This window comes from Procambarus clarkii, chromosome 73 (genome assembly GCF_040958095.1).
Source record: "Procambarus clarkii isolate CNS0578487 chromosome 73, FALCON_Pclarkii_2.0, whole genome shotgun sequence".
Taxonomy (NCBI): Eukaryota; Metazoa; Arthropoda; class Malacostraca; order Decapoda; family Cambaridae; genus Procambarus; species Procambarus clarkii.
The window spans coordinates 25,154,434-25,181,155 of record NC_091222.1 but is presented as its reverse complement, the minus strand read 5'-3'; the positions used below and the strand labels follow the sequence as shown (position 1 = coordinate 25,181,155).

Below are 26,722 nucleotides of genomic sequence, written 5' to 3'. Positions count from 1 at the left end.
ATCAAGAATTGCAAAAAGTCGGTCGGAAATGACAATTAGAAAGGACAAGAGGGGGGGGGGAGGAGAAAAAAGGAAACATAAGGAAGAGGAAAAAGACTTCCAGCACAATTTGTGAAGATATGCTCATGCTGCTCATGGTAGCATGAGCATAAGACTTCAAAAGGACAGAACTGTCCCATGGAGCATCACACCCCAGCATGCGCCCAGCAAGCTCCCTCACGATGACAACGGGATGGAAGGGGAGGGGGAAGGCACATGCAAGTCTCTCAACCATATATAAACCAGCTATAATATATTATTTTATAGACACTATTTACTCTTTGAAAATATACAGTAAATAATATGAAAATGTAAATTAACTTTGTTTCTTGGAGGGAGTTTAGATGCTGACCTTGTATTCATTGAGGACATTGCTTCCCAAGTAGACAACGGTGGAGTTAGAGTGGACTTCGAGGAAGGACACCTGGCCAGACACAATCTGAAGGTGGATGTCACAGTGCTGGTTGTCGAAGGGGTAGAGTGTGAGGTCGAACTGACAGGCGTACACTGTGCTGTACTTCCTGCTCACAGATATGGGGTTCTCTTCTCCAGAATACATGTCCACTGAAGCAACACATCACAAGCGTCAGGTCAACATATAGCTCATAACACAATAACACCAAATGGCACATTGATAATAAAATATTTAATATATTTGTATCAATCAGCTAAGAGTTTATGTATGCTAATAGTATACTTATATAATAATGTTTCGTAAGAGGTGACCTAACCTTCACCAGCAGCTCCCTCGTCCCTTCCGAAGGGCTGAGTGAATCTTTTGACAAGAGTGTTGGTATCTGCGGCCAAGAGTGTTTGGTCGATGGTGTCAGTGTTGAGGAGCTTCACCAGCGGCGACCACAGCTTCATCATCACGTCAACGGTTGGGCTGTTTAAGCTGTCATTTGACTTCAAATTATAATACTGAAGCCTGTTATCAAACCATATCATCTCTATTTCATAAGATAATTTCATGGACATTGCAACCGTCTGGATATCTATGGATTTAATGATAACATTTATGACAACTGGAAGCTTCGAGTCCTCCTTCCCAGGCACTCTCGGAGGAAGATTCTGGTGGTAATCTTTGGGGAATAAGATGAGCTCACATTCCAGCTCGTCGCTTAGATCTCTACAATCATATTTGAGATCACAGCGATAGTGGTGAGGGATGCAGGTCCCGTCATCACATGTATAATGGTTAGAGAGACAAGGTGTGAGTAGCATGAGACGTCGACCACCGCTTGGCTGGCCACACACCTCTCTCTCCAGCTGCCACCATCTGCGCCCCATTGGAAAGTCGGGATCAAATTCTTCCATCTTGGCTATAATGTAGTCTTCCACTTCGTTTACGTAAATCCATGTCCCATTCACTTTCTTAATGTGGTTTGATCCGTAACTCCTGAAGATCAAACCACCGTATTCCTCTTGGTACGCGACAAAGTAAATATTGCGCAGTTCTGGCTCACATGTCCCTAGCAAGGAAAATCTCTTGGGTTCCGTAAATGTGCAGAGTGCGCACCTACGCCAGGAGCAATCGTCGTCAATCAGTCCGTCTATTCGTACTGCTGCACAGTTTTCATATCTATAACCATTAGGCTCATCTGGAGACCAATAGGAGGAATTATCGATATAATTCTTGTCATAAGAAGCTACCCAAACATTTTCTTGTTTCTTATCATTGAGAGGAGTCCAGATGTAGACAGGGCAATGGTCACTTTTAGGCCACATTTTCTGCGAGAGTTGGTACAGGTACTGAGCATCTTGCAAGCTTTTTATTAGCGGCAGGTGAGTGCCCAGAGCTTCACACAGGTACTGAGCAGTGTCGTCAGTAACATCAGGAAACCAGAAGTAAATATTGCCCACTTCTTGATTACAAAATTTGTCCAGAGACATGTCATAAGAAGTTACGTTGTGGAGTGTCCAGCCTGCCTCCCATGAGAGGAAGTTTCCCTTGGGGTCAGTTTGGCAGGCTGCAATCTTCTGGATGTCTGTATCACCTAGTATACTGTCCCACACATTGACCTGCAAGTACACAGTTTATGAATTATTTCATTTTATTATTTTTTAAAACAATTATGAGAAAGAAGTAGAAAATTAAAAGTGTTTATTCACATTACTTTTATGAAATCAAAGAATTATGTATAATGTTATTCTTAACTATTGTGACAACTTAAATACTTATAGTTTTAGCCCATATATTTGTCCATTCACATGCACACAAATGTAGTTAGGGAAGTTCATATATATGATTAGTATGAATGGCAGCATAATGACGACATTTTAGTTTTGCCAATGTCACCACTATGTTGCCACAGTTTTAGGCCAAAATTGGGGCTGAAGCAAGTCTATCTTTGTGTAATATATTAGTTAGGGATTGTCAGGCTATGGACAACATGAGACACACGAACCCTGGAACAGGGAACCTGATGTACCCAGAGAGCATCCACCGTCACAGAACTAGTGGCCCATAGATAATGGCATAAAGTTGCCACCGGACATAATATGTGATGCACCCCCTGTGCAATATGTGATGCGCCTAATCAACCAAGCATCCACCACTAACGGATCCCTCCGGAAGTCAGTCGTCCCATTCTACGCCAGAAAAGAAGAAGGCTGCAAACGAACAAAACTACCTCCTGGACCAAACGAACAGAACCCCTGGTGTTGGAGACGAGCATGAAGCTCCCCATCCTGACTCCCAGAGGCCAAGGCAAAAAAAAAAAAAAAAAACCTTCCACAAGCGATCCCAAACTGAAGGGGCCACAAAAATGTGGGAGAAGAAAGAAAGGAAAGAACCCAGTCCAAAGACCAATTAGGCTCAGGGAGCACATAAGCAGGCCGGAGATGAAAAAACGCACAAGAGTTTGCAGAACAGAGCGGAAGTGACATCCACCCCAAACGCAAGCTGCAGTGGCTCTGTCTATTCCCGGCAGTTTTTCCCCACATTTATGGTCTTTTGAACCTAGATGATTATTCCTGAATCTAGATAGTCTAGAAACTAGATTATATTTCAATAGCAAATACATAAGAAACTTCTTGATTTTGCATTAGAATAATTTTTACATATTATAGCCTATCCTAGCTAACAGCCCATATTTATAATATCTATATAACAAAGTGAACAAATTATTTACAGTGGCTAAAGCCACCATATCCATTACCTAATAAGCATTCATAGCATACTAATACAGTTCTGTGTCAAAAACCACAAAAACTTAATTTTATCAGTGTCAAAGACAATTGCATCTTACTCATATATACCATTATATACCTCAATTGTGGTAACATATATACACACATTAAGTGTATTATCTAGCATTATCTGTAATCAACTGATTTTCAGAGCTGCTCATTACAAAATACTCTTAAAAAACAGTTTTTAACACAAAAAGAGCATTTCATTTCAATATATCCATAATCAACTGTATCAATCCCTATTACAGGTAAAACCAGTAGGCATTCTACTGTATTTTATCAAACCCCTATTAAGGTAATAGATCTTGTAATGATTTTGCAGAAATAGTGCCATTTACTATTTTTAAAAAAATTATTACAAAATTTACTCATTTGGTGCATTCGGTGCATTCGGATGACAAACCAAATTATTACACTTTTGACAATTGAGCACCTGTTACAACAAGATTCCAGGGAAGAAAGGAAGGACGATCTTTGGGATCATTACCTAAGTAGACAGGAAAGCTCATTTATCAAAATACATTAACATTATACATATTTTTATCAAAACAGAAAAATATCTCGGAAACTCCGAAACTCAGAAAAATCCAGATTTCATCTAATTCTTCACCTGCTACAGAAACAGGTAAGAAAAGGACACTTATAAAGGTCTAAAAAATCACTCGACTCAACAGCTTGACAGATGTCAAGAGTTAGCTAATCAAGTATCTCTTAATTTAATCATCTTGAATAACAGTAAAAACTGCTGTTGAAAGATTTGATCAAATCAAAGACCCTTCTAAGACTTATTTAGCAGAAAGATCTAATGCTGATTTAACCCAAAGGGAACTTCAGGATATCAGAACTGAAACAGCCATTTATGAAAATAAAATCCAGGATCAGATAGATCCTTTAATCAAACTTGTATTACCAACAGTTGCCCAACCAAATGTGAGCACATGCACTAAGTTTGGTACCTCAACTATCCCACATGTAGCAATTAACTGAGCTCCCAAAGGTACAATTACCATGTTTTGAGGGCAAAGCTGAAGATAATTGGGATACCTTCTGCAGAGCTTTTGATTATTTAATACACTAATGCTTCTCTCATTAAGGCTATTAAATTTTTATATTTACAAAACCAAGTAAGAGGAAATGCATTGCAGTTCATTGCTAATTTGTCATGCACAGATGAAGCTTATGATTAAGCCATTCAATTGTTACATGCTAAGTACAGTGGATACTAATCAAGAAACTTGAAGGCCTACTGGCCACTTCTATCAGTTGAATGACAAACTCATCACTTAGCTAAACAGCAAATCATTAACCTTAATCTACAGCCTACAGGCCATTTAAATCAGGTGATAGACAAATGTCATCATCACTTTGCTACAATAGTCTACCATTGGGGATTAAGACCAATCATAATCTCAAATCACAATCTAAATAGCTGAATAGCCCATCACTAATCTACAATCTTAAGGCTAACAGCACATTGACAATGTCAATCCAAGTACTGTATTATCATTCATTTAAGGTAACTATCTTAATCCAAGAATATAATCTTGATCCCCTAATTTCATGCTTTCATTGGAGTGAAAGCAGCCCCAGAAAATCTGAAGACAATTAAGCATCTCAAAGAGATTTACTTAATAGAAAAGGCAAAGCCGAAAAAAATAAAAAGCAAAATGCTTCATAACATCATGAATAATCTAGATACACATTATTACAGATACAATTCATCCTTTAAGGAAATCCTTGGAGGAGTATGAGTGTTACATGCTTGTATAATCTACTTGCATGTAAATACATACCTACAAGTATTACATACTTGTATCAATATCATCACAAGAAAAAAATCACTGAAAGTGAATCTTCGGACAAAAATAAAAATGTCCCAACTGGCAGTCAAAAATCAAGGCAATAAAACTCGTCTTCTGCAAAGTGGAAAGAGTAATGTTGGCTCATATGCTATATCACCCACAGTTAACAGAACTGTAGGAAATCAAGCTCCCAAGGCAGATAAAACAAAAAGGAGCTACAAGTGCACCAATTTATTTATTCTGTCAGGAAGCACATACCTATCAATGCACAGCCCATGCAAATGCAGACTGCGCCAACAGAATCAATAATAATCAATAAGCCCATCATCACACAGCAAAAATCTGCTATCAGAATAATAACTAACTCTGCTTTCAGACAACACTCAGCTCCCTTGTTTAAATCCCTAAACTTGCTAAATATTAACTCCCTCCACACATTCTCTTGTGTCAACTACATTTACAAAACCCTGTTCTTAAATGCAAACCATGCTCTGAAACTCTCCCTGGACAGATGTAATAGGACCCATTATCACCACACCAGAAATAAATATCTCTTTGATATCCCCAGGGTCAAACTTAATCTGTGTAAACACTCTATGCAAATTAAGGGACCTAGTCTATGGAACTCACTCCTTAGTGAATTGAAAAACTGTAAAACTTTTGCCTTATTTAAAAGCAAAACCAAAAAGTACCTAACTTCATCTATTTAGTTTCCTACACTGAGCTTTAAATTTGCTCTGTACCTAGTGTTACCCAATCTCCTAATTTTTATGTAATATCAAACAACCTTATCATTGTGTTCATTGCTGTCTTCTTTTATGTGCTAGCCATATGCTGTATTGTGACTACCAATTTTTGTCAACTACCATTCAAGCTGTCATTGCAATCAATCTTATATTGTTTCTGCTGTATTGTGCCTACCAATTTGTTGTCAACTACCATTTTAAGCTGTCATTGCAATCAATCATAGCTACCTATGTGCTTTAATATACTGTACCTATAATTTTCTCTCATCTTCTTTTTTTTCATTCCATGTAATCTGTTATCATTTTTTTGTCTATAAATTTTGCAAGTATTTACCTCCTTAAAATTTTTAGATTAAGGACCTGCCCGAAACGCTGTGCGTGCTAGTGGCTTTACAAGACTGTAATTACCATATTTGTATCCTCACATTCCTTTGTACATTCTTGTATATGCATAAATAAATAAATAAATAAATAAATCTATATCACAGGCAAAGCCGAAAGATGATAATTCTTCACCAGCAGTACAATTTTGTAAGGTACTGAGTGATGTTAATGCCTTAGTAGCAAAAACAATTACTACAGATACATTACCTACTGTACAGCTGGAACTAATCTACCAAGGAGCTTGCATTCAAACAAAAGTACTAGATCTTGAAGCTACAACTCCTGATAAATCACATCATACAGAAACTGTAATAGTGACTTGACTAGGCAAAGAACAGCCACCACTTAATATCCCTTACATGATTGATGACAGATTGGAATCTGTGCATAAATTGTGCGGACTTGATGCAATAGGAATAATTCCTGAACAACCAAGTCCTGATGGTGTCTGTACATACAATCAGTACTCACATACTGTACAGTACCATGATTTTAAATTTAAATTTTTGAAATTTTGCCCCGAGGGGTGAGTTTATTGGGCAGTGCCACTCATCTTGTGAGTGGACACACCGCCATAGCAGCATGTACAACACTCCCCAATAGGAAGAAAACCCGCTGGGTTGTTCATCCTGTCACTTGTACCCAGACACAGCTGGGACTTGCTTAACTGTCTCAAGTGAACAGCTCCTCAGACAAGAAGATTAACATCTATCAACCCTTAAAAGCTTGATGGACAGTACTGGGTAAGGCTACCATGGAAAATCAACCATAAAACCTTACCTACCAACTATCATATGGCTTATAGTCAATTTAAATCTCAATTAGCAAAGCTAATGCTGGCTGTAATGAGAGAATAAAAAACAACTCCTTTACGGATAGCTTTTAATTGTAGCTAATTCTAGACCCCAAGGAACCAGTCTAAATGATTGTTTGCAAACAGGTCCAAGTCTAACTTAGAAATTGTATGACATACTGCTGAAGTTTAGACTTAACAAATATGCATTTTCAGCAGATATAAGCAAAGCCTTTCTAAGAGTTGGCTTACAGGAAGAAGATAGGGACTTCACTAAGTTTCTATGGGTAGAGAACCCAGAGGACCTCAATAGTCCTATTGTGACCTACAGATTCTCCTCTGTTACATCTAGCCCATTTTTGCTGCAAGCAACTCTAGATACTCATCTGAAGAAATCATCTAGTCCTTATAAGGCTGAAATCAGTCAAAATTTATATGTAGATAATTTTCAAGGGACAGTCAACAGTACTACTGAACTGTTACAAATATATCAAGAGGCCAACAAGGAGCTACAAGGTGCCAACATGCCACTACAATCTTGGGCCTCTAATAATGCAACATTGAATAATCAAATAGCAAGAGATTACCCTGAATATCACATACCAGACTCACAAAAGGTGTTAGGTATGGAAATGGGATCTAATCTCAGACACAATATCAATCAAATCAGTACCAGTAAACTATTGCATTGCTACAAAAAGGGATTTACTTTCACAAGTTAGCAAAGTATTCGACCCACTTGGTCTACTAAATCCTTTAACTATCAAATGGTGTTTATTGGTGCAAGAAGCTTGAAAGACTAAAGTTGGTTGGGATGATCCACTACCACTCCAGTTACAAAAAGCTTGGATGGAAATGGCTCAAGAACAAACTTTAGTCGAACAGATAATCTTTCCGAGACACATAGTCAAGGAAAATGATGAAGTATTACTACATGTATTCGCAGACTCATCAGCCAAAGCTTTTGGAGCTTATTCTTACTTAGTGACTTCCCATCAATCATAGCTAATCACATCTAAGGCTAGAGTCGCTCCACTAAAACATAGAGGACTTTGCCTCAGATGGAACTAACTGCATTTCTAACTGGCACACGCTTAGCGTGTGCCAGTTAGATCCTGAGGAATCTAGGTCCTGAGGCCAGATTCATCAAGCATTTACGCATCTACTTACGAACCTCTGCATTATTTCAATCTTTGGCGGCTTTGTTTACAATTGTGAAACAATTCATGAGCTCCGAATCACCAGGAGGCTGTTTATAACAATAACAACAGTTGCTTGGGAAGTTTTCATGCTTATAAATTGTTTAATAAATGAAACCAAAGCCACTAAAGACAGAGAAAAGATGCCTAAGTTCGTAAACAAATCCACAGGTACTGTCGTGAGGGTTCGTAAACAAATTCACAGGAGCCGTGATAAGGGCTCTGATGCAAATCCACGGCTCCTGTGTATTTGTTCATCGATATATCACGATAATGTGATTTCTCTGTGTATAGGTTGGTAAGTTAGATGTGTAATTCTTGTTAAGTTCCGGCCCCAATCCCTTACCTGAGTAATGTCCCCGCTGAAGCTCTCGGCAGCGGCCTGGCCATTGCCCACGGCAGCGTAGTCCCCGAAAGCCGGCCGGTTGACGTTATAGGAACTGTTTCTCACACCCACTCCATCAAGGAAGGTTTTAATCAAGAAGGTGAGGTGGTTATAGGTGAAACAAAGATGGTACCACCTGTAAATGTACAGCTTGTTTAGGCTTCATGTCGAAAGACGAATGTTTATTTTATTTTCTTCTCACTAACACTTCCAACTTGGGAGGAAGTTAGCAAATATAGAATTAAAGTCTAGGAAATGCTCACACTCATTTGCCAAGGTCGTAAGGGTAATAGTAACACATACATTACATTTATCTGGTTTCCAGGAGAATAATCCCTGATGGGCTTAGCCATGAGAAGAGACACAGGTTGGCGCCATCTTCCTGTTCCACAGCATCACTGTCCATACATATTGGTCAGAGCGTGTCCCTAATGATGTTAACATTCCTAACCTGCTCACTCCCTCTTCACTCAATACAGACCTAACTACCTTAAAGGACTGTAAGACTCGCTCAGTCGGGTCATTAAGCCCACCTCGGGGTCTAGTCGATCCCCTATAAACACAACGAAACTGTCCCTATGATTTTATAATAATAATAATAATAATAATTTTTATTTAGGCAAAGGTACATACATAAAGAGATTTTACAAAGTTTGTTGGCTTTATAGATAGAGCTAGTACATACAATGCCTAAAGCCACTATTACGCAAAGCGTTTCGGGCAGGAAAAAACACTACTGACTAAAGCTTAAAACTAATGGGTAAAAAGAAAAAAATGCGTTGAGTACAAAGTTTTCTCTGTACAAAGTACAGAGTTTTCTGATTACAACTTTTAATAAAGTTGTTAATCTTGTTATAACATTTTTATGACGTATTAGAACTTTGTTACAACTTGCTATATTGGTTGTTACAATTGTTAGGTGGTGTTAAATCTTGTTCAAACGTTATAGGAACGTCGTAGTTTTGTCGTGTATTTGGCTCTACTCTGCCTCATAAATATCAAGTCACCCCCCCCACCCCCATGAATAATATCTCAAAATCAGTACCAGAAATGTCCATGTGCTCAACCTTCGCCTGCAGAATAAAAAAAATTTACCCCAACATGATAGCAGTCTAAACAGATTTTCCCAACACTGCCTAGATCCCACATTACCACTTAAAAACTTGACATGGAAAGTAAGGAATACTGCATTTGACCTACTGATCAATACGAGGAAGATCATATTTATCCACAGTTCTCTACAGCCCAATTGCCAAACTAGTATTTGCTTATGTCAATTTTAAAATGTAGTTTCTTCAATTTATGATATTTAACACAAGCTCTGAGCTGGCTGTACATTGTGACACAGTATAGCTAAGATACAGCTGAGGTAATTGTCCGGTATAGCTAAGATACCGTTGAGATAAAAGTCCAATATAATTTAGATACCGTTGAGATAAAAGTTTGCCTGTACTCGGGTGGATTTCTTGCTGGGGTCTTGAAGATTTACTAAGGACAACAAATGATAAAGATAGGCAACAATCAACGAATCATAATTAAATCAGCAAACCTCAGTAATTACACGAGATGAATATTATTATCAAACAATAATCACCTCAGATGGTATAATTATTGGCTTACAGATATAATTTTGTTCCAAGGGAATGTATATGAAGCAATGTATAGTCAGCATATTTATATAATAATAATAATAATTATTTTTATTTAGGTAATGTACATACATAAAGAGATTTTACAAAGTTTGTTGGCTTTAAAGATAGAGCTAATACATACCAACCCGTTCTCGCAAATTTAATAAGTCAATATTGACTTATTAAATATGTGCATAGGTGACATACTTAACATAATAGTTTCCCTTGAAAAGCTTCGTAGAAAACACCGACCTTACCTAACCTACTTAGTATGTTAAGATAAGCATCTTATTGCTTCGTAATTACAATTGTTACTTAACCTATTATAGGTATAGGGTAGGTAATAATTGTAATTACGAAGCAATAAGATGCTTATCTTAACATACTAAGTAGGTTAGGTAAGGTCGGTGTTTTCTACGAAGCTTTTCAAGGGAAACTATTATGTTAAGTATGTCACCTATGCACATATTTAATAAGTCAATATTGACTTATTAAATTTGCGAGAACGGGTTGTACATACAATGCCTAAAGCCACTATTACGCAAAGCGTTTCGGGCAGGAAAAACATTAATGACTAAAGCTTAAAACTAATGGGTAAAAAGAATAAGGTGTGTTGAGTACAAATAAAAATAGAGGTAAAAGAGGGGGGAACATTGTTGAAAAAGCAGCACAAATACAATTACAAATTATTACAGAAAATTACATTCAAACAGCGTTGATTTGAAAAACAAAAAACATACATGGGTTGACAACAGAGGTGTATTATAGAACTCACCTGAAGGCCCAGAGTTGGTTATCGAGAGGCATAAAGTGCCAGGTGTGTGAGATAGCCACCCTCACCTTGTCCAGCCACACCTCTGCCACACACCCACCACACATGCAAAACAATAGTGAGATATCAGGAAAATATGTTGACATATTAAGTAGTAGTAGTAGTAGTAGTAGTAGTAGTAGTAGTAGTAGTAGCTACATTTAGTAGCCTTCACTACGTACGCTACTAAAGTGGCTTTTTTATGTAATGTTTCAGTGTAGCATTTAAACAAAGAGTCAAGAGATTCATTGATCTATTGTCGAGTTATTTAACTCTTAATATTAACTTCACAAGATATTGTTAATTACAAACGTAAAGGGAAATATTTGTGTTAAATATTGAATCTGCTTTTGAGCTATATTTCACTTGTTAATAGAGAGAGAGAGCCAGCACTTCTCACCAGGTCAGTAAAGAGAGAGAGAGAGAGAGAGAGAGAGAGAGAGAGAGAGAGAGAGAGAGAGAGAGAGAGAGAGAGAGAGAGAGAGAGAGAGAGAGAGAGAGAGAGAGAGCCAGCACTTCTCACCAGGTCAGTAAAGAGAGAGAGAGAGAGAGAGAGAGAGAGAGAGAGAGAGAGAGAGAGAGAGAGAGAGAGCCAGCACTTCTCACCAGGTCAGTAAAGAGAGAGAGAGAGAGAGAGAGAGAGAGAGAGAGAGAGAGAGAGAGAGAGAGAGAGAGAGAGAGAGAGAGAGAGAGAGAGAGAGAGAGAGTGAGAGAGAGAGAGAGAGAGAGAGAGAGAGAGAGAGAGAGAGAGAGAGAGAGAGAGAGAGAGAGAGAGAGAGAGAGAGAGAAGGAGCTTGGGGCAATGATTAAGGAACCAGGTCTGATTAATACCTGCTGAAATAAAATTAACACGAGTGTTAATATAAAATCGTGCTACAATGTACCTTTTCACCTTAACTAATATGTTAGATTAAGGACCTGCCCGAAACGCTATACGTGTTAGCGGCTTTACAAGAATGTCAAAATATCTCTCTAAAGTAATCTCACCAACCCATTGTGCCTTCTTGTAAATAAAATAATTATTATTATATTAATACCGAAGACTACCAGTATTGACCCTCCCGAGGAGTGATGACCTCTCTGATAACCTCAACCTCTCAAGACTCTACTCTAACCTCTTAAATGCTGTATCCTCTTAAATGCTGTATCCTTAAATGCTGTAAAACGGGTCCTCGTAGCCTGGTGGATAGCGCGCAGGACTCGTAATTCTGTGGCGCGGGTTCGATTCCCGCACGAGGCAGAAACAATGGGCAAAGTTTCTTTCACCCTGAATGCCCCTGTTACCTAGCAGTAAATAGGTACCTGGGAGTTAGTCAGCTGTCACGGGCTGCTTCCTGGGGGTGGAGGCCTGGTCGAGGACCGGGCCGCGGGGACACTAAAGCCTCGAAATCATCTCAAGATAACCTCAAGAAGATCCTTTAGCTAACCAGGCGATTTGCCAAGGTTGTTAGAAGCTTATTTATACTCGGCTGTACATACCACAAAATGCCGACAACCATGTGGAGAACTACCTAGTTGATAGAAGACTGTATCCGTAGATTATGTTGTGGTTAAAACAGCAACATTGCTTCTAAAAATACACACGCCAAGTGTTTATAAATGGGAAAAAGGAGGCTGGGTCTGTGAGGTGTAGGTTTGAGTGAGGTGAAGATGTTGGGGGGATGGGGGATATGAGGTTAGTGAGGTTGGGGTGGAGACAGTGAGGTGAATGAGGGGGCATTCGCTCAATGGTTTAAAGTTGTTTGGCTGAAGTCAATGAGGTACAAGTATGTTTATTGAGATAAGCAATAAATACATCTCAAAGGGATAGAGTAGCTTAGGCTATTTCTACCCCCCCCCCCCCTTAATGAGGTACAGGTAGAGGGTAATGAGTACAGTGAAGGTGAGAGAGGGGTCAAGGTCAATGAGATGACCAGCCGTGAGGGGTTATGTGCAATAACATATATTATTTAAGAATCAATTTGGCAAGAGACCTTTGCAATTTCCGTCATTGCATTCAATATTAATGAATTGTTTAATGGCTGCAGATTCTCTAGTCCCTTAATATTTGTAGTGTATTCTAATAAATTCATCATCTGTGATGAATGATGGACACGAGCACCATCTTTAGTGTGAACAGTATCCTCTACGGCGATGATTCATAATCCTTATACATAAATTACTTTCATTTAATTCTTTAGCAATTTCATTCTCTGTTTACATACAAACAAACAAGAAACTAATCTACGACGTCAACAATGCGACGTCAAGCGACGTCGCATTGTTGGACGGTAGAGATGGATGGATGGATGGACGGTAGAGCGACGGTCTCGCTTAATGCAGGTCGGCGTTCCATCCCCGACCGTCCACAAGTGGTTGGGCAACCATTCCTTTCCTCCGTCCCATCCCAAATCCTGACCCCTTCCAAGTGCTATATAGTCGTAATGGCTTTGTATTTTCCCCTGAAAATTCTCTACCTCCCTCCTAAGTAGCTACTCTATACATCACTCTCTTATTGTTAGTTTCTGTGCCACAAACTTCAAGACCTCGTATATAGTCGTTCTCTGTGCCACACTTAGCTAAAGTTGAGTGAGACTCTTATATCTTCTGGCTCAGACAGTAAATGTTTATAATGTTATTTCAGTTTTTAGTGTTACGGTATAAACTAAGCCTTGCTGATAGGAAGGAACTCTACTACATCCGTTCACACAACTGAGGCGGACACTAGGCTGCCATCTGGTGTCCCACGCAAGTACTCGCATAGTTGTGCTTGAAGGGGTTGAGCTTCGGCTCTTTGGGAGACACGCCAGACTTCTTGCCAACAAAGTCCTCCAAATTTAATAATTAATAATACTATCTTGAGGTTATCTTAGTCTGAGGTTATCACCCTCAGCCGTGGTGGGGTCCTGGTGTGCCCTCAGCCGTGGTGGGCTCCTGGTGTGCCCTCAGCCGTGGTGGGGCTCCTGGTGTGCCCTCAGCCGTGGTGGGGCTCCTGGTGTGCCCTCAGCCGTGGTGGGCTCCTGGTGTGCCCTCAGCCGTGGTGGGGCTCCTGGTGTGCCCTCAGCCGTGGTGGGCTCCTGGTGTGCCCTCAGCCGTGGTGGGCTCCTGGTGTGTGCCCTCAGCCGTGGTGGGCTCCTGGTGTGTGCCCTCAGCCGTGGTGGGCTCCTGGTGTGTGCCCTCAGCCGTGGTGGGCTCCTGGTGTGCCCTCAGCCGTGGTGGGGCTCCTGGTGTGTGCCCTCAGCCGTGGTGGGCTCCTGGTGTGTGCCCTCAGCCGTGGTGGGCTCCTGGTGTGTGCCCTCAGCCGTGGTGGGCTCCTGGTGTGTGCCCTCAGCCGTGGTGGGCTCCTGGTGTGTGCCCTCAGCCGTGGTGGGCTCCTGGTGTGTGCCCTCAGCCGTGGTGGGGCTCCTGGTGTGTGCCCTCAGCCGTGGTGGGCTCCTGGTGTGTGCCCTCAGCCGTGGTGGGTTCCTGGTGTGCCCTCAGCCGTGGTGGGCTCCTGGTGTGCCCTCAGCCGTGGTGGGCTCCTGGTGTGCCCTCAGCCGTGGTGGGGCTCCTGGTGTGCCCTCAGCCGTGGTGGGCTCCTGGTGTGCCCTCAGCCGTGGTGGGCTCCTGGTGTGCCCTCAGCCGTGGTGGGCTCCTGGTGTGTGCCCTCAGTCGTGGTGTGGCTCCTGGTGTGTGCCCTCAGCCGTGGTGGGCTCCTGGTGTGCCCTCAGCCGTGGTGGGGCTCCTGGTGTGCCCTCAGCCGTGGTGGGGCTCCTGGTGTGTGCCCTCAGCCGTGGTGGGCTCCTGGCTTCTACTCTGCCGGGATCATTGGACGACTTCTGCATTTTAGTTGGGGGATCAAGTTCTTGGTTTTGCTACCTGGTGTTCTCTGTGTGGGACGGGGCCGGTGCTTGTCCCCGTGAGGAACTCCTGGGGCTCTCCAATCATCTGCCTGTCTGCGTTTCTTTGCCGCGAGGCATATTAGTTTCCACCGATTGGCGTCACTCGTTTCACCATTAGGCTTCGCGATAAACTCTTCACGGGTACGCTGGGGCGCATCCGATCCCTCGATCGTCATCGCCCCTAAATCACCAGCAACAACAGGGTGTGAAACTTGGGTATCTGGGTGATGTTTTGTGTTGCTGCGACTGGCCACCAGGGCGGCGCTCCGATCATGGCGCACCATCCCACAGCTGTGATTTGTTTTTATCCATTCCTTGCATATGGCTGCCAGGCAGTTATCTTTTTTTTTTTTTTTTTTTTTTTTTTTTTTTTTTTTTTTTTGAGATATATACAAGAGTTGTTACATTCTTGTACAGTCACTAGTACGCGTAGCGTTTCGGGCAAGTCCTTAATCCTATGGTCCCTGGAATACGATCCCCTGCCGCGAAGAATCGTTGTTACATCCAAGTACACATTTTACTGTTGCGTTAAACAGAGGCTACAGTTAAGGAATTGCGCCCAGTAAATCCTCCCCGGTCAGGATACGAACCCATGACATAGCGCTCGCGGAACGCCAGGCGAGTGTCTTACCACTACACCACGGAGACTGCTTCTTGAGGTTATCTTGAGAGGATTTCAGGGCTTAGCGTCCCCACGGCCCGGTCCTCGACCAGGCCTCCTTTTTTGTTACACATCCCCAGGAAGCAGCAGCCCCTAGCAACTGTCTAACTCCCAGGTACCTATTTACTACTAGGCGAACTGGGGCATCAGGGTGAATGAAACTCTGCCCATTTGTTTCTGTCGCCACCGAGAATCTAATCTGGAATCTTGTTATTGTTATAAACAGCCTCCTGGTGCTTCGGAGCTCATTAACTGTTTAATGAAGCTCACCTTAATTCTTTCCTCAGTGACTGTGGGTTAGCTGCTGTATAGCCTGAATTCAGATTATAATCTCATATAACTACCTTTGTGTACTCTAGCTCTGCCTTTCCCTTCAAAAGGTTTTAACTTTAGTTTAAAAAAGAAAAAAAAAATAATAAAAAGAATAATATTGTCATCTTTATTATTGTCTTTTTTTTCTTTTTACTCCCATGTTCCATAGTACACTGGCTTTGCCTGTGTCCTCTAGTATTAACTTCATTATCCAGTGTTCCTGAGTGTATCTCTATTTAAACTACCTCAGTTTGTTTTAGTGTAACTTTAGTATTCAACTATAGTGTACTTATAATAGTATAGTAAGCAAGCTTTTCATCTTATAGATTTCATAATTGTTTTTTTTACTTTTTTGGTCATCTATTGTTATTAATTATTTTAGTTCATTTTTTACATTCCTAGTTCCCATTAAGTTTTTTTTTTTTTTTTTTTTTTTTTTTACTTAAAATTACCATTAAGTTTATTTTACTTTAGAATTTTTAATCTACTTTTTTCTTTGTTTTCTATTTTGTAATTTGCCATTCTTGCCTTGTTTTCCTGCAAACAGCCTTTTTATGCCGACAAGTATAGACCCAGAACTAAACCTCTTATCCACTATCTATGACAATCATCACTTCAATGATCAAAATTGCAGATATTTTACAGCACATGATGTAAACAATGTATTAACAGATAATCTCAATATCTCTGTAATCAACTTGAACGTTAGATCCCTAGGTAAACACTTCGATGATGTTAGTGCCTTGATTGAAACTATTGACAACAAATTCTCTTTTATTATACTTACTGAAACGTGGTTGAAAGAGGATAATACTCAACTCTTTAACATGCCTAACTACTCGGCAATTCACAACTGTCGTCAAATGCAGAGAGGTGGTGGTACTGCTCTTTACTACCACCAAGAACTAACATGCTTAAAAATAATTAGAACTAGAGACTGCTGTGGGGAGTATATCTTCGCCAGTTTCAGAGTCAAGGGTGCCGAGTCTGTCCTGTCTGTGGGTGCAGTCTATAGAATTCCTAACACTGATGTGTCTGAATTCAACTCAAACCTTAGAAATCTAATACTAGATAACAGATTGAACAAAAACCATCTAATTATCGCAGGGGACTTTAATATTGACCTCTGCGAGCCTGAACACCCTACTGCTGTTAGCTTCCTCAACTGTATGAATTCCTGCTTCCTCATACCCTTAATCACTAGACCAACTAGAATCACTGATAGTACTGCTACGACTCTAGATCACATCTGGACCAACATAACCTCTCCGCTTACTTCAGGTATAATCACCGATAGCACTACAGACCATTACCCCACATTTCTCTTATCTAACATTAGCAAACCACCTCTAGAGACAAGGGAGTTAAGCTTTAGGCTGCACAATGAAACTGCTATAAACAATTTTATAACTGCTGCTGATAATGTCAACTGGGAGTCCGAGTTAGGTAACATAGGGGACATCAACCTAGCAGTGAAATCTTTTCTACAAACAACTCTTAGCCTTTATAACACCCACTGTCCTATGCTTACAAAACAAGTCACAAGCAAAAGACTTAACAATCCTTGGCTTACAAAGGGAATACTTAAATCCATTAACAAAAAACATGACCTTGAGAAGAAGTATAGGCTAGGAACAGTCTCCAAAGAATTCTCAAAGAATTACTCGTTATTGCTATCTAAAATAATTAGACGAGCCAAAACTAAATACTATGAAGATAAATTTACCCAAATAAAGAGCAACATTAAAAAAACTTGGAGCACAATTTCACAAATATTGGGATCAAAGAAGATTTTAAATAACAAACCAACACTCCTTTCCAATAACGTTGGTCAGCTTTCAGCCTCTGATTCTGCTATTGAGTTCAATAGGTTCTTCTCTTCCATTGGGTCATCCCTTGCAAATGATATTCCATCTTCCTGTACTGATGTTAAGGACTATCTTACAGGTAACTATCCACAGTCTCTGTACCTAAAGCCTACTAGTTCCACTGATGTCAATGAAATAATCCTTTCCCTTAAAACTAAGTCTAGTGCCCTCGAGGAGATACCAACTTTAATTTACAAAAAAGCCTCCAGATCGCTAGCCCCTGCTATTGCATTGCTCTTCAACAAGTCACTTGAACTCCAAACCTTTCCTGACATTCTAAAAAAAGCAAGAGTAACCCCTGTCTACAAATGTGGTGATCTCACTGATGTTAACAACTACAGACCTATATCAATCCTGCCTAACTTGTCAAAAATATTCGAAAAGCTAATCTACAAGCAGCTTTACTCTTTTCTAGCCAAACACAATATACTTAGCTCTTGTCAATATGGCTTCAGACCCAAAAAAAGCACTAACGATGCACTTATTAGTATGATTAACTTAATTCACGCAGCTCTTGATAAAAAGGAGTTTCCTGTTGGGTTATTTGTGGACCTGCGTAAGGCTTTTGACACTGTCAACCATCAAAACCTTCTTCTTAAATTACATCATTATGGAGTCAGAGGACACTCCCTGCAATACCTCAAATCTTATCTTACTGACAGGCTCCAGTATGTTTCTGTGAATAATACAATTTCTCCCACCCTACCCATCAACATTGGTGTTCCTCAGGGCAGCATACTTGGCCCTCTCCTCTTTCTCATCTACATTAATGACCTTCCAAATGCCTCCCAACACCTCAAACCAATTCTATTTGCTGACGACACAACCTTCATTTACTCCAGTCCTGACCCCCTTGCTCTAAATGCCACAGTAAATACTGAGCTAGAGAAAGTCCATCTTTGGCTAACTGCCAACAAACTCACCCTTAACATTGACAAAACGTTTTATATTCTGTTTGGCAATAAATCCTCTAATCAGATAAATCTCAAAATAAACAATACCCTAATTTGTAACAAATTAGATGGCAAATTCCTTGGCGTTCTCATCGACCACAAGCTGAATTTCCAGGGTCACATTCTAAATATATCAAAAAAAGTTTCAAAAACTGTTGGCATTCTTTCTAAGATCAGATATTATGTACCCCGCCCTGCCCTGGTTACTCTCTATTACTCCCTCATCTATCCATACCTCAACTATGGTATTTGTGCTTGGGGTTCTACTACCCAAAATCATTTACGTCCTCTTATTACCCAACACAAAGCTGCTATTAGGACAATATCCAACTCTGGCCCCAGACATCACTCGGTACCCTTACTCAAATCTCTGAATATGTTAGATATTAAGTCACTGCACATTCTCTCTTGTGTATTATACATATATAAAACGCTGAACTGTAATGCCAATCCTGACCTCAAAAGCTTCATTGAAGGTTGTAACAGAACCCATGAGCACCACACCAGGAATAAATACAGTTTTGATATTCCTAGAGTACGACTTAATCAAACTAGAAATGCTCTACAAATCAAGGGACCCAGAATGTGGAATGACCTTCCCAACCATGTTAAAGACTGTACCTCTCTCAACCAGTTTAAGATAAAAACTAAACACTACCTAATAAATTCCCTGTAACCCACCGCACTCCTTTATTGTCAACCCATGTCTGTTATTTTTTTATTATTATTTTTTTTTAATCAACACTGTTTGTCAACCTATTGTATTTGTGCTGCTTTTTCAGTCATGTTCCCCCTTTTTTTATCTTTATTTGTATTTGTTTTCAACACTTTTTATTCTTTATGCTCAATTAGTATTAAGTTCTAGATATTAATGTTTTTCTTGCCCGAAACGCATTGCGTAATAGTGGCTTTAGGCATTGTATGTACTAGCTCTATCTATATATCAATCCATTAATGTAACATCACTTGTATGTATGTACCTTACCTGAATAAACATATTTATTTATATTTATTTATTTTATTTAATAATTGTAAACAAAGCCGCCAAAGATTGAGAAAAGATATACAGGTTCGTAAGTACTTGGGTAACTGCTTCGTGAATCTGGGTCTAGGTTCGTAAGTTCTTGCGTAACTGGCTTCGTGAATCTGGACCTAGATTCAGGAAGCTCTGTGTATTTCTTCGTAAGTGGGTTTGCTACGAAGGTTCCTAAGTGCGCCCTAAGAAGATGCTTAGGTGCGATTCAATAAGGTATACTTAGGAAGAAAATTGTTGGTTCACCAGCGTGCCGATAGAGGTCACTACTGTGTTTCGTTTGGCCAATCAGAGAGCAGCAACATTCTTCATATTGAAGATTTAGCGCTGGCTTATCGCAGCTCTACTGCCTCCTATTTACGTCGAATTTTCTTATAAAATTAGTATATTTCGAAGTAAAACAATGTTTTTTCAACTTCTACAGCCAGCACCGACATTGTAGTAAACAAATATGTTACATTTGTTGTTTACCTACGTAATTCTAAGAGATACTGTGTAGCTGTCCTTGTTGCTCGGAAGATGCGCTGACAATTATTGTATATATTTACTGAATTTACCCAAGGGCCACTAACTATCTAGTGACCTCGAAGAGGACAGAAAGCCGGCGGCTTGTTAAAGGGCCCGCCAATTGTCTTAATGATATTTTTTAGCTGGAATTTGGCATTTACGGCTTCAGCGGGTAGGCGGTTCCATGGGTTTATAGCCCTCTTGGTGGAAAAAAAAACATCTGTTTTCAGTCCTACTTGAGAGAACATACTCTCCAACACTATATCTGTGATTGTCCTGTTATCAGTGACTTCATACCAAATGGTATGAGGTATTTTGAGCTCTGTAATTACTTCATACACTCAGGAGTATTGGAAGATATTCTTGTGCTGCACCCAGATTTTGCCAGTGGAGGCTAATAGATCAGCATTAAGTATTTTGTTCTCTCCTAATTCCATGTATGACTGGCCATCCTGTGAGGTGAGGATGTTGGGTGAGCTTGTAGCTGGTTTTTGATCTACACTGTGTGGTCCTTTATACAGAATAGGGAAGCAGCACATTGCTGTGTATACCTAAACATGTTTAAAAATACATTGTTTGAGAGGAGTTTTGTAGAAACTGGTAAGAGTAATTATAATGATTCCATGATTCAGTGCTTACCTCTTGTGAAAATTGCTTAGAGTTGTTTAGTCAGAGTTGATTTGTTTTTTGTATTGAGGCTGGTATTTTCTAAATTGATTCCATGTACAGTATGTCTAACCATCCTGTGAGATGGGAGTACTAGATAAACTTATAGCTAGTTTTTTATCTACACTGTGTAATACTCCATAAAGAATAGGGTAGCAGCACATTGCTGTGTATACCTAATCTTCTTAATAAAAGAAATCAGTAATAAAGATTTTAAATTATAGTTTGTATTATTACAAATACAGTACTGTATTATCCTTATTAAATCATGTTGACCATGGATCATTAAGATCTCATGTTGATATGTAATACAAGTCATATTTCTTTTGAACTGCTAATCCATGCTAATCATTCATTAAATTGTGCATTATGTCTCAATTTTTCACTTCCTTGGATATACTGTACAGTACAAAAAGATAGGATAAAAATAAACCAGTAATATTTCTTGCATTATATTTTTCATTTAAATAACTGCATCAATATTTTTACAGCTGACAGGATTTGTTTTCCCATACAGGTGCATTATTTGTTAAAAAAATTTGGTTTATTGTTACACACAATGGTGCTACATAGCCTTCCCAGCTTGGTGCCTTCTTTTAATACTTACTGATTAAAAAATAAATAATAAATACATTTTATTCAGGAAAAGTACATACAGTTGATTTACAAACATAATGTTGGATTTATAGACAGAGCTAGTACATACAATACCTAAAGCCACTAATACTCATAGCATTTCGGGCAAGGTGTGGGGGGAAAAACACAGACTAAAACTTAATAGTAATCGGGATTAGGTATAAATTGTGTTGAAAGAAGGAATAAAAAATACAAAAAGGGGGGTTAGCATAGCATAACTCAGCAATTGCACATGTTGGTGAACAGCGTTGTTTAAAAAATAGCAAGACATGGGTTGACATTTAGGAGGTAAGTTAGGTTACATGGAGTTAATTAGGCAGTACTTGGTTTAACTCTTAAACTGGTTGAGAGAGGTACAGCCTTTGACATGATTCGGGAGGTCATTCCACATTCTGGGTCCCTTGATTTGTAGAGCACTTCTAGTTTGGTTACACACAGCCAAATTGAGTAACAGGAAGAGGTCTTGGACACAAATTTGTTCCATGCTAAATGTAGAGGAATCAGCTGAGTATTCCTCAAATAAAATAAGTTGCCTCAGCTTGTAAGGAAATAAAATAAGCATTTCTCAAATAAGTAGCTGCCTCACCTCACTGCCTTACTGCTACGTAGCCTTCCCGGCATGGTGCCTTCTTTTGATAATTACTTGTTCCACACCCAAATTGTATAACAAGAAGAGGTCTTGGACCCCTACTTCCCTCTCTCTTTTTTAATAGTCTATATAGTCATAATTATAGCTTTAAGTATTCAATGAATAAAGTTTTTGACATTTTTACCCTTTTCCTTACCTAACATCATTTGTACAGCATATTTTTATTTTATGTCTCACCCAGATTTAATTTCAAAATAAAACCAAACTAAATAAATTAGAAATGGGTATGTATAGCTAAGGTACACCCTTACTACTAGATGAACAGGGGCATTTGGTGATAGTAAATGATCCCATCAGGCAGGGCTCATCACCTTCTCTCATATTTCATGTTCACCAGTGTTTATTTACTTAATAACTACTGGTATAATATCTTGCTATTATAAAACTAATTCTACTATCATCAAACACATATTTACTTCAAGTTTCAAGCAGAGAATGCATATATAACTAACACGAAGGACTCTTCTTCATTAGATTCACCAGCTATAATATTTTGGTCATGTTCCAATATCATAAATCGATCCTAGTGTTATGTAGTAGAGAAAAAATGACTTATATCCAGTTTACGTAAAGCTACGAGTGGTCGAAACCACACTTAAATCCCGGAATGTACTTACGAAGGTTTTTCCACTTAGGGTAGTTAATTGAATACGGACGTAGCCGCCACGAAGGCGCTAAGAAGGAATTCGTTCTTAGCTAAGAGGAAAAACCTTCGTAAGTACCTTCCTGAATCCGGCCCCTGGCCCCCAAACCTCACAGCAGAAAATTGAGAAACGGTGACGTTTCGGTCATTCCTGGACCATTATCACACGACTTGCTAATGGTCCAGGACGGACCGAAACCTCGTCTCCTCATCTTCTGGTGTGTGGTCTGGTCATCATATCATCAGCCACGTTATTGTGACTCATCGTCTGAAGATAAATAATCATCGCTATATATTTCTAAAGTAAATTGAATTGTTGATTCAACTTCATCTTGTTTGTTCGAACAATTACAGAGCGCCTGTGTGGTGATTAGGCTGCAATCAACTTAACGAATCTATTTGAGACTTCGGCCGACAATACTGCAGAATGGTTCCATTTCAAGTGATTCCATGAATAAAATAACAAGCACATCACTAATTGGAAATCCAATTGCCATCCTGAATTGTTGCTAATGGGATTGAGAACTGAAGCAGAGGTATCGTTATGTATGCATAAGTCGATAGGGTCGATGAAGTCATTATAAAGTAGGGGATTGTTGATGTTAGAGGCAGGTAGTTTACCTTAACGTAATCTGAGGGATTTGTGAGTGGGGCTGTTAGTGAAGAATGAGTGTGTGAGGACCAGGAGACACCAGGAGTGGTGTCTCCTGGTCCAGGTAAGGTCCTCACATTTCTGGTGAGGACCAGGAGACACCAGGAGTGGTGTCTCCTGGTCCAGGTAAGGTCCTCACATTTCTGGTGAGGACCAGGAGACACCAGGAGTGGTGTCTCCTGGTCCTCCTGGTCCGGGTAAAGTCCTCCTGGTCCTCACATTTCTGGTAAGGACCAGAAATGTGAGGACCAGGAGACAGGTTCATTTAGCTCAGTTCTCAGTGGTATGCTCTTAACATCATTATGTTATGTTTCAGATGTTTTTTCTAAATTACTCCTTTGTATGTTCATTCTGTTATTAATTAATAAACCATTGTACAGTTACTAGAATTACAGACTCTATAACGTAATAGTCTAAGCCTGTCATTATTATCACTTTCTTGTATTTATTGATTTTTCTTGAACTTTTTCCAATTGTGTTAGCTCCTCTAGTATTAAATGTTTACCCTTTCACACGTTTAGTAAATTTATCTAAATCGTTCTAAGTTTTGCCCGAAATGCTTAACGTAATAGTGGCTTCATGTGTGTAACGCCTGTCCCTACAACTGTACATTTAGTCTCCGTGGTGTAGTGGTAAGACACTCGCCTGGCGTTCCGCGAGCGCTATGTCATGGGTTCGTATCCTGGCCGGGGAGGATTTACTGGGCGCAATTCCTTAACTGTAGCCTCTGTTTAACGCAACAGTAAAATGTGTACTTGGATGAAAAAACGATTCTTCGCGGCCGGGGATCGTATTCCAGGGACCATAGGATTAAGGACTTGCCCGAAACGCTACGCGTACTAGTGGCTCTACAAGAATGTAACAACTCTTGTATATATCTCAAAAAAAAAAAAAAAAAAAAATTACTCCTATGTTGACTTGTACATACATTCTTTTGAATAAAAAATTATTATTATTGAGAAAATCCATTAGGACTGAGGTGGGAGCGAACCTACTACCAAGGCTTTGTCAAGCCACATACTTGGTCATAAGTTTTCATCCATCTCACAGCCCTCACGTTAATGTCATTTCTGGGTGATTATTTTTATTATTACGAGAAAATAACAGCTTACCAGCTCTCAGCATCCAATAGCGATTATCCACACTGTCGTACAGGAAGAACAGCGTGCCACGCTGCTGAAGAAAAAATATCTTGAACCTGACGCAGAAGGTGAGAGAGAAGAGATGGTTGGCCCGGCTGAGAGTCCCTCGGTACACGGCGACGCTCTCGCTGGAGGCTAGGCCATCCTCCTCTAGCCTTACAACCATCACGCTCTCTACACACGCTGAAGAATAACATAACAAATTACAAATATGGCCCGAGAAAGCTAACCTCGGACTACTTCGTTAGCTAGATAAATTATTCTATTCAAACTTTATTATCTTAAACTAAATTTAGGGAAGGTACAGATTTCACCGTCACATCAGTTTGTAAGGGGCAGGATAGGGTGTTTCAAGGACAGACGACTTGAGAATAGTCCAGGACGGACCGAAACGCCGTCGCCCCTTCACTTTCTAGTGTGTGGTCTGGTCAGCATTTTCAAGGACATTTTGGGGGCTTATGCTCCACAAAGATACTTTCTGGAGTGAATAGAACGAAGTCTGGAGGACTCTGCTGAAGCCTGTCCAAGTTTTTATGTATAGCCCCCCTAAGCACTCTGCTGTAGACAACGAAGTTCATCCGCCATACGCGCCAACTTCAGATACTCAGAGAAATCATACTAATGTGATATGTATCAATGATAAAATCAACTGGAGCTCTGAGGTGAACCCGCGACCGAGCGACTCCCAGCCACTGACGCCAACCCCTGAACCACTATGACTTGATAAAAGTTAAACGACCGATTTGCTACCGAAATCACACTCCAGACTTCCTGTCTGGAGTGTGATACCCTCTTTATACCCTACCATTATATTACCATCTCTCTTACCCTAACATTATACCACCAGCCCCTTAACACTAACATTATACTATTGAGAAGATGAGTAGGACCCATGGGGAAGGATTCGAAACCACACACACTTGGGACTCTCTAGCAAACGCCCTAGACCATTGTGAGGACCTGGGGTCAGATTCTCGAAGCAGTTACGCAAGCACTTACGAACCTGGGGCCAGATTCACGAAGCAGTTACGCAAGCACTTACGAACCTGTACATCTTTTCTCAATCTTTGGCGGCTTTGTTTACAATTATTAAACAGTTAATGAGCTCCGAAGCACCAGGAGGCTGTTTATAACAATAACAACAGTTGATTGGCAAGTTTTCATGCTTGTAAACTGTTTAATAAATGTAACCAAAGCCGTCAAAGACTGAGGAAAGATGTACACGTTCGTAAGTGCTTGCGTAAGTACTTTCGTGAATCTGGCCCCAGGAGTCCTCAATGATTCCTAAAGGATTACACTGAGGTCCAATGAGGGTTTGGCGCAGTACCCGAGCCCATTGACTGTGGTTCAGCAGTTTTACCTCTTCAAATGCATAATGAAATAACATTAACGTTATGCATCAATGAGAAAACTAGCGGAAGCCTAATAAGAGGTTCGAATCTATCTCACAACTCCTACTGATTTTCCCACTGATCCGTTATGTTAATTGGATTTAATTGTGCATTATACTACTATTGAATGGAAACTAGGTGTAAGCGTACTTCTGGAAATCTTTTCGAAATTGTAAATTTAACCTAGCCTAACCGAACCTAACTCCAGTAATTTAACTTTAACCTAACTATACCTAACCTTACCTAACTTAACCTAACCTAACAAGAGGCGGCCTGGTCGACAACTGGGCCGCGTGGACGCTAAGCCCCGGAAGCACCTCAAGGTAAGGTAGCCTAACCTGACTCCAGGAATTAATCTCATTGCGCTCTTCGTTTGAGTTTTGACTCAGATAGTGACCTTTATTTTCACTGCTAGCTAGTAGATACATTTGCTTCTGTTATTGAGCACTGTACCATAGGAGGCGATTGTAATGGCAACTGCTGAAACTGCGCATGCGCAGAATACAGTTATCCAGTGGTGCGCAGCAGGCATTGCGCATCCTGTACACTCTATGACACAATGTATTGACCATCGCTGGTCTTGATCTCAATATGATTAATGCAACATATTTATGTAATAATTTAATAGCAACCACAATACCAAACACAACAGCTACTGGGCTCTTGCACTTCAATACAATGAATACAACAACAATACAATGAAACCTCTGAATGTATTTATTGTGTTTCATTTTAAGATATGCACTTGGACGTGAATAGTCCAG

The 26,722-nt window shown here is 40.0% G+C and overlaps 1 protein-coding gene across 2 annotated transcripts in view; it reads right to left on the bottom strand.

The window, feature by feature from the left end:
* Positions 1 to 26,722, bottom strand: part of LOC123774135 (uncharacterized) — a 60,997-nt gene that overhangs the window by 9,835 nt on the left and 24,440 nt on the right. For both annotated transcript variants that reach the window (XM_069312704.1, XM_069312703.1), the window contains exons 2-6: positions 24,538 to 24,750; positions 10,950 to 11,031; positions 8,505 to 8,679; positions 771 to 2,061; positions 392 to 603 (exon numbers count right to left, since the gene is read on the bottom strand). In XM_069312704.1, coding sequence (XP_069168805.1) covers positions 392 to 603; positions 771 to 2,061; positions 8,505 to 8,679; positions 10,950 to 11,031; positions 24,538 to 24,733 — 1,956 coding nt within the window. In that variant the 5' untranslated portion in view covers positions 24,734 to 24,750. The remainder of the gene's footprint in view (positions 1 to 391; positions 604 to 770; positions 2,062 to 8,504; positions 8,680 to 10,949; positions 11,032 to 24,537; positions 24,751 to 26,722) is intronic.